This window comes from Camelina sativa, chromosome 14 (genome assembly GCF_030686135.1).
Source record: "Camelina sativa cultivar CO46 ecotype springtype chromosome 14, ASM3068613v1".
Lineage (NCBI taxonomy): Eukaryota > Viridiplantae > Streptophyta > Magnoliopsida > Brassicales > Brassicaceae > Camelina > Camelina sativa.
The window spans coordinates 11,764,164-11,777,109 of record NC_141893.1 but is presented as its reverse complement, the minus strand read 5'-3'; the positions used below and the strand labels follow the sequence as shown (position 1 = coordinate 11,777,109).

Here is a 12,946-nt window from a genome sequence, read left to right as displayed (position 1 = left end):
TTCTTCTATTTTGGATTCTATGACTTAAATTTGAATGTGATGTAGTAGTATTTTTTTTAGGATTGAGCTCATTTAACCTGTTGCATTCGTGTACCACACACAGTCATAAGTTCGTAAGAAAAAAGAAAAAAAAATACGGATATGATCAAAACCAAAACAGAGTTAAACTGTAAAACGATTCACTTTAAAGGTTCTCATCAGAATTCTCGTGCGTAAAGTCAACAAGGATTTAAGTAAGCTTTCAATTATGTCAACTTTATGACCACATGGCCTCGCTACACCCATATTTATTACAAATCCCTTGTTGGTCAATCTCAAAGACACTTTTTATATTTTTTGAGAACTCCAATCCAAATACTTTAAAATCTGCTTCCTCTGTTCCGTTTGTTTCATAGTATTTCTCACCGCAATAAAATCGTAGTATTTGATAAATCACAACTCACATCATTGAAAACTAAATAGTACAATAAATAAAAAAACTCTCAAAATGAAAAAGTAAACGCAGATATGAATTGATTCGTCGTATCTTTTTGCTTTTTTTCTTTTCTCTGTTTTCCGATACCTTTTTTATAAACTATTTATATTCATAGTTTGACAACTTCAGGGATAAAGACGGGGTATCGTTCGATACAATCCGACCATGGTCCATCCGTTGGTGTCTTGATCGTACGGATACATTTCCACACAGCGGAGTTACACTTGAATCCACTTCCGAACGCGATCTGCCAAACCCTATCGCTTCTCTTCATCCTCCCTTGAGCCTCAATGTAGCTAAGCTCATACCACAATGAAGACGACGACGTATTACCAAACCTATGTAGTGTCATCCTCGAAGCTTCCACGTGTTCTCCTGACAACTGCAGACTCTTTTGAAGCTCGTCGATCACTGCTCTTCCTCCTGCGTGGATACAGAAATGCTCGAAGGCCTGCTTGAAGTCTGGTATGTACGGCTTCCACTTTGGATTGAAGATCTTACGTCCAATAAGAGATGAGAGGAAGAGAAGCTGCTCCGATGCGGGTAGAACCAGAGGACCTAGTTAAGAAAAATTTCTTCCCATTATGTTTAGCATTTTGTAAAAATATTTTATTTAAAACTAAAATGATTTTATATTTTATTTTTCATGTAAACGCATTGAGTTTGAAGTTTAAACTAATCCAAGCATTAGACATTTAGACTCATGATTCATATATAGAATAAATTAAGTTATACGATATAGTATTGTTAGTTACCTATGGTAGTGATGTTAGCCTTCAGGGCTTCTCCGGCGATTGTCATGAGATCTTTAGACAAGTTGATCCCAACGTTACCTTCCTTATCTTCCTCCTCCATAACACAGTAGTACGCCTTGTCATCAGCACCCTGGTGAGTCCTGACAAGGTGACAGAGCTTGTACTTAGCTCGCCACCTGTCGGATTTGCGGTTAGAGAGAAGAACGGCGGCGCCTCCCATGCGGAATAGGCAATTTGGGAGCAACATGGCTCTCTCATTACCCTTGTAGTAATTAGGAGTAATGATCTCAGTGCTAATTATGACTGCGTTGGAATTAGGATGGACTTGTAACAAATCACGGGCTACATCGACGGAGATAAGGCCGGCACTGCATCCCATACCGGAAAGGTTATAGCTTTTGATGTTACTTCGGAGCTTGTATTTGTTGATAATCATGGCGGAGAGAGAAGGCGTTCGTGAGAACAGAGAGCAGTTAACAATGAGGATGTCGATGTCTTTAGGTTTAAGACCTGTTTTCTTGAAGAGATCTTCCATGGCGGTGAATATGACCATTTGGGCCTCGTTTCTTGCGGCTTCCATGGTTGGAGCTGGAGGGAGGTAATGAATAGCTGGAGGGAGACAAGTCTCTTCCCCTAGTCCTGATCGCTCGAGGATTCTCATTTGGAACTCGACGCTCTTGGGATTGTCTTTGAGGATGAGGCGAGAGTGTTCCATGAACGAAGAGAACGGGACACGGCACGTGACGGGAGGCTTGTAGCAAGAGTAGTCTACAAGGTAGACGGTGCGTGGCTTGGACATGAAGTAAACGGTTGAAACGAAGATAATAAGGAAAGAGGAACAAAGGATATGAAGAACCTCGAAGTGGAGTGAGTACAAGACAGTAAAAATCTCTTGGGAACCCATTCGGAGAAGCTCAATGGCGACGGTTGCTATGAATGGAATCAAAAGGAGAGTGAGGAAGTGGTTGACTAGGTATTGGTAACCGAGTTTTACATATTTAAGCTTCACGGAGCTCGAGATATCAGACATTTTGGAAAGAGTCTTCTTGGTATAGCTATGATGAGGTTTGGAGGGAGACAGGAAAGAGAGAACAGGGTTGTAATATAAAGTAGAAACAGAGGAAAGTTGGGCAGATGAGAGGAGTTAATGTTAGGACTCAAACTCTCATGCCACTCAACGCTCTTTTTCTCTCGCTTCGTCTTTCTATTCAATTTTGCTTTTTTTTCTTTTGTTCCAGTTGTGGCCAGACAAACGTCATTTATGGAGCAAATGATTATGGGCGGTAAGACTTTTACCCACCTTTGCTCTTTAAATTCATCTCATCGAGCCTAGAAAGAATACGTAAAAACTTAAAGGAGAGAAAAAGCTAGAGATGTGTGACTCAGTAGTTTACATGCATGTTCGGTTTTGTAATAAGTTCAAAGGTTACCAAAATTTAACAGTAGAGAAAGTTTTAATACAAAATGTATAACAGTGGATGTTGATCAATAATATTGGTTTATTGATGTTTTCATGTTTAAGATGTAATGCCACCACCACCACACATATTTAATGTTAACAAAGAAATTTAACATATGGAAATTTTTTATTTTTTTGTTTAGTTATAATTTTACGCTTATGCATTTAAACTCAAATTTAAATAAAATAAAATAAATAAATGCGCAACCTAAACTTGGCGATGTTAAAGATCACCAAATTGAAGAGCAAATAAAAACTTCTCACTCTCGAGCAGTTGTTCACGTGAATTCTGTCACATTTATGTCTACTCAATAAAACTCGATTCAATGTATCCAAGTTTTGTAGTACTCCTAGTAGAGAGTGGAGCTACGTATGGTTTTCTTGTGGGAATTAATGTTTAGCTGTTTTTTATGGCTTGAAAAATTATTGCATCCGAAGGCGATATCTCCAAAACCGCCTCATATCACTGCCTGAATATCGTTAGTGGGAATGTGGGATACAATAGCAATGATATTGATTGGTATTACATTGACGTATCATCGTCTAATCATTTATGTTAAACTCTCCACCAAAGTCAGAGACGATAGTATTCTTGGTGTGGACTATAGATACCATCCACGTGTAGACGATTCTAATATGAATCAATGGTCCTTCATAACTTCATACGGATAATGGATAAATAATACATAACTAAATCAATGGGGTGTCGGACCAACCAGCCGCTAACCATATATTTTTGAATTAAAGTTAATATATATACACGGCAACTTTTTAACTACGTGACAGTTTGGTATTATCTTTCATTCACATAAACTAATCTTCCTGCAGGATTGCTTGCTGTTGGGTTGTTTATTCTTATTTGTTGGTTTTTAATGTTAAGGCGGTTGGGGATGTTGACGATTGTTATTTCTACTTTCAGCACTGGCACTTTTGTTCCTTGTAGTAGTAACTTGATAAACAACTTACCACAAAATGACATACTAGATACATTGCAACTTGTTAGGAAGAATATATATATGTTCCAACGGAGGACAAGCATCACATTTTTCCTTCAACTTTCCTTTATTTTTCCTTCAACTTTCCTTTGTGTTAACTTTGGATTCACTCAACAAAGCTCTGCCTAAAGAAAATGTTGGACAAGAAAGAGACTATATTTTCGTTCTTTTTTTTTATTCATATCGATCTTTGTCTCTGTTTCCCATAAACTAAACCATCTTGTAATCAAGACTCGTAAAAGAAAACATCTTCGATATGTTATTGTTAATTTTTTGCCTAAGAAAATAATTTACTCAGATTGAATCATAAAACGTTATAAATAGTGTTATATCAATATGAAATACACTAAATATAATTTAATAGTATATTTCAGATAGGTTACTCACATTTTTAGTACAACTAGATTTTAACTCACGTACACCACGTGCATATAATTTTATTATTTTATATTATATTTGTTTGTTAAATATTGGATGTTTTTCAAATAAAGGAATAACTAAATTTTCCGATCGTTTGTGCGGCTAAATGTTTATATTAATTTGTTAACCCGCAATCATGACTATTTGTTTGTTATATTTAGTTTTTTTGTTTAGTGTTTGAGATTCTATTTAGATTTTTAATTATTATAATAAAAATTAAAAGATCTAAATACACATTAAGTCATTTATACGCTATGATTAAGTCACATTTTTCCTAATGATTTAATTATTTTACACATACTTAGTTAAATCAACTTAATTTTTATATGTCAAATATTTTAATATTAATAGTGTTGACAAATAATAAAATGAGGATTTAACCTATGTTAGCACAAATAAAATGATTTTTATTAATTCTAACGTGTCTTCTTTATAACTTATCTATTATATAACCATATTATATAGTATTTTTTTTAATTCTATATATTCATGATATTTTAAAATTTTGTTAAGTTTATATATATTAATTATAATATTTAAATAAATGTGAATCGAAGTTCTTCTTACGTCAAAAATCAAAGCTCATATGTTTTGGAAAACAAAATAGGAATCAAACTGTTTTTTTTTTTTTGTTTGCAAAGAATTCAGAGATAGAATATCTTCAATACACAATAGAAAGTGTGATTAAATATATCATATTTTCTGTTTCCATATTGATTATGCTGTATTTTTCTTAGTTTGAATGAGATTTAAAATATTTAGAAAACAAAATCTGAAGTGATGCTATTTTTGAAAATTTTTATAGGATTAACTTTGTAAATAAATTTTTAAATAAGTACAAATAAAAGGGTAGAACCCAAAATGAACTTAAAAAATGTATATGTAGATTTTCTTTTCAATAGCTTGTGTTTTCCTAATTTTGTTCATTGTCTTTCTCAAATTATATCAGTTCAAATTATTTGTTTAAATATTTTACTACTAAGAAGATATATATTCGATTCTCTCTTTTTTTGTTGCCCTAACAAATATGCAGTCCAATATGCTTCTTTAGTTAAATATTTGTTCGGATAAAATTAATGTATGGTGTGAAAATCAAACTATATTTGATTAAAGTCTTCTTTGCACAAAAAAAAAAAAAAAAAAAAAAATACTTGATCAAAGTCTTCATGGCTGCATCAAGATTCCCCAATTTGGCAAGATGCTTAATCATTTTGTGACTGTACTTGAATTGGTAATCCCTCCTTCGCTGTTGATCATCTAATCAAAGGTCTGCGCACATATTTTTTTTTTGTGTGTCTAAGAGACCAACTTTCAGGAGATACAAAGACCATTCACAATTATCATATTTCATAAACTTCTTTTGAGACTTAGAAAAGCCCAAAGTTAGTTCATTAGCTTTACTTCAAGCCCAAAGCTAAGTATTATTCAAAGACTACAAAAAAAGGACAAACATAAACTAGATTATCCCGGATTGGACATCATCTGAAATCCAAAATATAAAATTAGAGCATATAATCGCATGATCTTGTCTGTCAATACACCAAATCAGAGCCTAATAAAAAAAATGGCAGAGTACTTGGTAACTGGAGGAACAAGCTTTATAGCCTCTCACGTCACCAAGGCACTTCTCGAATCGGGTCATTCCGTAAGAACAACTGTTAGAGACTCAGGTACTAATTTTTTTGACAAAGATTCTCAGGTTTTTGCTCCAACAGTTTTTTCTTTTTCTTTTCCTTATGGATTCTTGAATATATATATATATATATATATATATATATATATTTTTGTATCTTGCGGTCAAGAAGATGAAGAAATGGTTGGTTTCTTGTGGGAGTTAAAAGGAGCAAAAGAACAGTTGAAGATCTTTGAAGCCGATCTAACGGTAGAAGGAAGCTTTGACGAAGCTGTCAACGGTGTTGATGGAGTCTTTCACATCGCATCCCGAGTTTCTGTTGCCACCGTTGGTCTAGACAACAACAATATGGTCAGACTCAGGTTTTTGAAACTTGCTTGATTTTTTTTTATTTTTTTTTCCTTAGGAAAAATTTTGATCCTGATCGAAGTGAAATAATGAATGTGATGAACTTTTGTGCAAAGTCAAGAAACACTGTGAAGAGGATTGTTCTCACATCTTCTTCAACCGCAATACGGTACCGTTTTGACGCTACACAAGTCTCTCCACTCAACGAATCGCATTGGACCGATCTTGAATACTGCAAACGCTTTAGAGTGAGAAACTTTCCTCATTGACAACATTGAGAAATTCATTTTCTGATTGTGAATATCTGAAAAATGTTATATAGATTTGGTGTGGTTACGCAAAGACTCTAGGGGAGAAAGAAGCTTGGAAGATGGCAGCTGAGAAGAAGCTAAACCTAGTTGTCGTGATCCCTACATTTTGTATCGGTCCAATTCTTAGTCCAAAACCCACAAGCTCCCCTCGATTTTTTTTGTTCATTGTCAAAGGTTAGAGAATTAATCTAATCGCTCTCATAATTACATTTCAGTTTCACAAATTGTCCTTAGTTTTGTGTCCGTTTGAGCTAATCTTGTGTTGAGTTGACTAGGGGCTCGTGGAAGCTACCCAAATTTCAGGGGAGGGTTTGTACACATAGACGATGTAGTTGCTGCACAAATCTTAGCAATGGAAGAGCCTAAAGCATCAAAAAGAATCTTATGTTCCAGTTCAGTGGCTCATTGGTCAGAGATCATTGAGATGCTAAGAATCAAATACCCATTATACCCATTTGAGACCAAGTATGTATTATATCCTCTGCTCTAGATTTGACACTTTTTAAGATATGCCTCTGATGTATCAAAATAAAACTTGTAACAGGTGTGGTAGTGAAGAAGGGAGAGATATGCCTCATAGTTTGGACACAACTAAGATTCAACAACTTGGCTTTACGTCTTTCAAGTCATTACCTGAGATGTTTGATGACTGTATCAAGTGCTTCCAAGACAAGGGTCTACTCTGAAAACACAAAATTTATATATCAAGCTTATGTGAGAATCTTATGGATTGATTTTATTCATAACATAAATGAGTTATCTCTTATCTAAATGATTCCAAACTATGTATGTTCCCATCAATCTTGGACTTTGAAATAGAAATAAAATCATCTCCCTCATATGTCTTGTGGAGTTTCTTTCTTTGGACTGGTAGTGTCACGTCCTTGACAAACATGCACCTGTCCGTACAAAATAACGTGTCAGTCTCTCTACACTAGTACTCTCTACTTTAAGGTAGTGGAGAATGTCACTATGGAGAGTCGTCTCCATTTCATTTTTGGTCGCTCACAAGTCACAATTAGCACATTAGCAGCCTTCAAAAGCATAAATTATATGAATAAATGCTTGATTTTATTCCATTAGGACTTTACAATATATATAGGAGATTGACATAAGTAATTAGGGTACATATAATTACAATTAGGTCCTATAGTTATCTCTCTCTTACACGCCCCCGCAAGATGGAGGGGCTTGAGCAACTCCAAGCTTGGAAGTACAATCAAAGGACTGTTGATGTGGGAGTGGCTTCGTTAACACATCCGCAAGTTGATCATGGGTAGAGACATGAGACACCCGAAGTGCACTAGCCTGGACATATTCTCGAACAAAGTGGAAGTCGATGGCAATATGTTTCATGCGAGAATGAAAGACAGGATTGGCAGAGAGGTAAGTTGCCCCAACATTGTCACAATAGATTACCGGAGGATAGGTGAGAGTGATGCCAAGTTCCGACAGTAGAGTACAGACCCAACTCAGCTCCACCGCAGTGTTTGCTACCGCCCGATACTCCGCTTCAGTCGACGACCGAGCAACACTCCGCTGTTTCTTGGAGGACCATGAAATGGGATTCCCACCAAGATAGAGAATATATGCATTGGTAAAAACACAATTGTCAAGATGACAAGACCAGTCTGCGTCAGAGTATGCATGTAAGATGGTCGGAGAATCAGAGCGGATAAATATGCCATGCGAGGGTGTACCAGCGAGGTAGCAAAGGATGCGTTTCGCAGCCTGCCAATGTAGGTCGGTGGGGCGGTGCATAAACTGTGACAGGGGGTTGACTGCGTAGGCTATGTCTGGTCTCGTGAATGAGAGGTATTGGAGACTACCCATCACCGTCCGATAATCACTTGGGTTGGCGAGTGGAGTACCAGATGTGATAGTTAACGGCAGAGAGGAGGTCATAGGTACCGTCACCGGACGGGAGTGTAACATGTTGGTCTTGATGAGAAGATCAACAATGTATTTCTTTTGCATGAGATGAAGTCCTTTCGACGTACGAGTTGCTTCTAAGCCAAGGAAATAGGACATCTCTCCGAGGTCCTTGAGTGAGAAACGGGCCGCAAGGTGTGAAATAAATTGAGAGAAGTGATCCCCATGACTCCCTGTAATTTGCATATCATCAACATACACCAAGACATAGATAGTGGTTCTATGCCGATGTAAAGTAAAGAGCGAAGTGTCCGCAACCGAGTTGACAAACCCAAGGGTAAGAATATAAGAGCGCAGTTCCTGATACCATGCCCGCGGAGCTTGTTTAAGACCATATAGAGCCTTGTGAAGTCGACAAACATAATGTGGGCGATCTCGATCCGCAAAACCCGGAGGTTGCGTGGCATAGACTTCATCAGATAAGGAGCCTTGTAGAAAAGCATTATTCACATCGATCTGTCTTAGACACCAGCCTTTAGTGACAACGACATGAAAAACTGCACGAACTGTAGTGGATTTGATCACCGGACTGAATGTTTCGGTATAATCATGGTCATACTGCTGTTTGTAACCTTTCGCAACAAGTCTTGTTTTATACCTGTCAAGCTCACCATTAGCTTTAGATTTGAGAGTGAATATCCACTTACAACCAATGACGTTCTGTGATGGATGTGGAGGGACCATTTCTGCGGTACCATTTCGTGTCTGAGCATTAATCTCATCATACATAGCTTGTTGCCGGTGAGAATCCCACAACCCTTCTACTACCGTTGTTGGGATATGAGGTCGAAATTTGGTGGTTGTGGCAGTGAGTGAAAATTTAGTGTTTGGTTTAGTAATATGGTTTTTGGCTCTTGTTTGCATGGGATGAGTGTTTAGTAGTAGGAGCGGCGGAGAAGGTGATGGAGATGGTGATGGTGTAGGTTGAGGAGTTATTGATGGTGATGGTGTTGGATGAGCTGGAGGTGATGGTGGTGTTGGTGGAGGGGTCGGTGATGGTGAGTGACGTGAGGAAGATGACGATGATGTAGGAGAGGCGGGGCTTATGGGCTCTCGTGGTGTTGAGTGCAGAGTCGGTGATGGTGAGGGAAGCGTTGCAGGTGACGTGGTGACAGACGGTGAAGAGAGTACCAGAGCTGGGGATGGTGAAGATGAAGACGGTGGCGTGACGGGGTGAGAGATAGAACACGGGGGTGTGATTGACGGAGACGTGAGTGACCAAGTCTGTAACGGTATGGTAGTGGGACGCATATCTGGGACGAGTTCATGAGAAGTAGAGGACACCAGAGGAGAGCGAGAAGAGGAAAAAGGATATTGAGTCTCCTCAAACCGAACATGTCGTGATGTGTAAATCCGGCCAGTGGCGTTATCCAAGCAAAGATAGACACTCTGGGTGAGTGAATAGCCTACAAAAACACATGAGACGGAGCGAGGTTCAAGCTTGTGAGCCGTGTAGGGTCGAATCCATGGAAAGCACAAGCAGCCAAAGATTCGAAGCTTGCCATAGTTGGGAGGTTGACCAAATAACTTCACATATGGAGATTCATTGCCTAACACCGGTGTTAACATCCGGTTAATGAGATACACAGCTCTAGAAAAAGCGTATGTCCAATAACCCAATAACATAGAAGCCGTAGTGAGCAAGGTGAGGCCGGTCTCAACAATGTGGCGATGTTTCCGTTCAAAAACACCATTATGTTCCGGTGTATGCGGTAGTGTCGTGAGATGTGTGATACCACGTTCTGCTAGAAACGGACGAGCGCAATGAACTCGCCACCATTGTCAAAATATAGCGTACCAACTTTGAGTTTAAACTTGTTCTCCACAAGGGCGATAAACACAACAAACACTTCACAGACTTGAGACTTGAGTTTGAGAGGATAGAGCCATGTGTATCGGGTGTAATGATCAACAATAACCAAGTAATACTTATAGTTATCAACCGAAACAATTGGTGAAGTCCAAACATCAGAATATAAGTATTCAAGAGGATAGTGAGAGGTAATTGTGTTTGAGGAAAATGGTAGGTTGTGACTTTTATTGATGGAACAACCAGAAGAAAACAATTGTTTTTGCGATGAAGAAGAAACATGTAAAGAAATTTTTTGAATAAGTGTTTGTAAAATAGAAGAGGAAGGATGGCCAAGTCTCAAGTGCCAAGAAGTGATGTCGGTCTTAGGAGTGGGGGAAGCAAACATGGACATCTCAAACGGTACCTGGCCACTCATATGTCTCATTCTTTGTCCGTCCTTGGAGCAATCAGACCCCCATGTTGAGATCCTTCACCTGAAAAGCAGTAGGAGAAAATTTCACCGTGACATCATTAGCATTACACAGCCGATAAACAGAAATAAGGTTCTTCTTAACATCAGGAACATATAAGACATCCTTCAAAAGAAGAGAACGAGATGATGTAGGGAGTAAAGCAGAACCAGTGTGTGTGATCGGTAAACCAGAACCATCAGCAATAGTCACTTCCTAACCGCCAGTGTAGGACTGATGCAATGCTAAATTGTTCAGGTCCGAAGTGAGGTGGTGTGTAGCACCACTGCCCAACAACCAATTCCCCGCAGTGTAAGGTTGAGCCATTGCCATATGTGCACGCGGCTGCCAGGGTGGATATGCGGAGACAGAGGAATTGGTGGAGCCGGACGGGAGACCTTGGAGCTGGAGTTGGGAGCAGCGAGGCGCACTATGTCCATGAATCCCACAAATCTGACACTTGCCTTGGTACGGGCGTGGAGTGTATTGTGAGCGGTTGGACGGATGATGTTGATTCCAGTTGTTGCTTTGGCGATTGTTGTGGCATCCATTGTTGCGTTAGCTGTTATTGTTGTTGTTGTTGTTTTGGCGATAGGAAACAGCATGGGCAGTGACAGGAAGAGAAGAAGCAACAACGGATTTGAAGGCAAGCTTGGACTCGAAGTTAAGGAGTTTCTCATACACCTCCGTCAACGATGGTATGTTGTCACGACCCTCAATCTGATCAACCATTGTCTTGTAGTCATCAGGGAGCCCTTCTAGAATGAACTCAATTTGAGACTCATGTTCCATCGGTTTACCGAGATGAGCGAGTTGATCAAACGAGTCATGAAACCTTGATAAAACTCATCAATCGTCTTTGTCCCCTTCGTCCAGTGCTTCAGTTGTTCCCGTAGTTGTTGAACATGGCCATGACTCGGTTTGGCATAGGTAGAAGAGAGAGTGCTCCAGATGTCAGCAGCCGTTATTGCCTTCGAGAGAAGAGGCTGGACAGAAAGCGATATAGCACCAAGTAGGGCGTTGTAGATCAAACGATCTTGACGCTTCCAGAGTGTATATTCATCATTTGGTTTGACAACACCATTAATGGTGATCGTCTTAGGAGGAACGGAGCCAGATCCGGTAACGTACGGAGCAAGATCGTATCCGTCGAGGAGGGCAAGAACTTGGCGGCTCCACATCAGAAAGTTGGTCGACGTGAGCTTCGTCACATTCGACATGTTGAGAGTCAGCAAGACGGGAGAGTCGGAGACAACAATGGTCTCAGAAGCAGCGACCGGTGAGCTTGTAGCAGACATGATCAAAGAAGAGAGAGAGAGAGGTGCATGGAAGAAGAAGAAGGGAGGAGGCAGTCGTAAAAAATTTTAGGGCTCTGATACCATGTATGAATAAATGCTTGATGTTATTCCATTAGGACTTTACAATATATATATATAGGAGATTGACATAAGTAACTAGGGTACATATAATTACAATTAGGTCATATAGTTATCTATCTCTTACATAAATGTGATCCAGCTGTTATGTACGATGCAAGTATAGTAACTAAATTCAACGCATCATTACTTAAATTGTAGAATGACTGAAGGGATATAATTTAGTTCCTAATTAGACAACATTACAAGAGTAAAAAAGAGGTAGGACACGAAGAGACAAAGAGATACGAAAACTAACAAAGAACAACACATAAAGGAAATGGAGAAAACCATAAAGATTGAAAAAGTCCAACATCCAAATCTTGAGCAAATCACTCCTTTAGGAACGCTCTAAAAGCACATGGAAAATCCAAAGGAGATCAGACCGCAAGGATCATACATTCTAGCATCTTCATCATGATTATGGGAAACAGAAAACAAAGCTAACACGTTGTAAACTAGCTAGAATAAGATTGTCTTAATAGAAAATTAACAATTAACCGATGTCGAGAGGTGGCGCAAGTTGATCGGCGCAGAGGCAAACTTCAAATCCCTAAACTCGGCGAGTTCCATATCAATGATATTGCAGTCAGGTAGCTCACTTGGAACACTGTTTTCAAACCCGCTGTTGTTGATATCATTATCGAGCTATAACATAAGAATATTTATGTATATTGATTGTTACCGTGTAGATATCTTTGTAGTGTGGTGAAAGTGACATTGTTGATCATTTTTAATTTTCATCTTATCTATATGCCACAATTTCCCATTTTTGTACAATATCCTAACAGATGAACATGCTTAAATATAATTTCTTGGTATGGTTACGCAAAGACTTTAGGAGAGAAAGAAGCTTGGAAGATTGCAGCTGAGAAGAAGCTAAACCTAGTTGTCGTGATCCCTACGTTTTGTATCGGTCCAATTCTTAGTCCACAACCCAC

The 12,946-nt window shown here is 38.7% G+C and overlaps 2 protein-coding genes across 4 annotated transcripts; one reads left to right on the top strand and one right to left on the bottom strand.

Moving 5' to 3' along the window:
• Positions 1-397: 397 nt before the first annotated feature.
• Positions 398-2,436, bottom strand: LOC104741265 (3-ketoacyl-CoA synthase 5-like). The gene is made up of 2 exons (XM_087483447.1): positions 1,231-2,436; positions 398-1,033 (listed from the first exon to the last, which is right to left on the bottom strand). Exons 1-2 carry the CDS (start codon positions 2,258-2,260, stop codon positions 585-587), a joined length of 1,479 nt encoding a protein of 492 aa, XP_087339573.1. The 5' UTR covers positions 2,261-2,436; the 3' UTR covers positions 398-584.
• Positions 2,437-5,466: 3,030 nt separating this feature from the next.
• On the top strand, positions 5,467-7,237 carry LOC104741263 (tetraketide alpha-pyrone reductase 2). 3 transcript variants are annotated; one of them, XM_010462073.3, is made up of 6 exons: positions 5,467-5,774; positions 5,910-6,088; positions 6,202-6,333; positions 6,408-6,570; positions 6,672-6,861; positions 6,941-7,237. In XM_010462073.3, exons 1-6 carry the CDS (start codon positions 5,624-5,626, stop codon positions 7,080-7,082), a joined length of 957 nt encoding a protein of 318 aa, XP_010460375.2. In that variant the 5' UTR covers positions 5,467-5,623; the 3' UTR covers positions 7,083-7,237. The 3 variants fall into 3 exon arrangements, with proteins under 3 accessions (XP_010460375.2, XP_019091241.2, XP_010460374.2); XM_010462072.3 differs by having other exon boundaries at positions 5,573-5,774; positions 5,910-6,099; positions 6,207-6,333; XM_019235696.2 differs by lacking the exon at positions 5,910-6,088 and having other exon boundaries at positions 5,568-5,774; positions 6,144-6,333.
• Positions 7,238-12,946: the final 5,709 nt, after the last annotated feature.

What these genes read in the sequence shown, in the direction of transcription:
- LOC104741265 (XM_087483447.1), bottom strand. Translation starts at nt 2,260, where the DNA reads ATGTCTGATATCTCGAGCTCCGTGAAGCTTAAATATGTAAAACTCGGT. An exon ending in GGCTAACATCACTACCATAG is followed by an intron (nt 1,034 to 1,230) that starts GTAACTAACAAT and finishes TTTCTTAACTAG; the next exon opens with GTCCTCTGGTTCTACCCGCA.
- LOC104741263 (XM_010462072.3), top strand. Translation starts at nt 5,624, where the DNA reads ATGATCTTGTCTGTCAATACACCAAATCAGAGCCTAATAAAAAAAATG. An exon ending in AACAACTGTTAGAGACTCAG is followed by an intron (nt 5,775 to 5,909) that starts GTACTAATTTTT and finishes GCGGTCAAGAAG; the next exon opens with ATGAAGAAATGGTTGGTTTC. An exon ending in TTTTTTGTTCATTGTCAAAG is followed by an intron (nt 6,571 to 6,671) that starts GTTAGAGAATTA and finishes TGAGTTGACTAG; the next exon opens with GGGCTCGTGGAAGCTACCCA.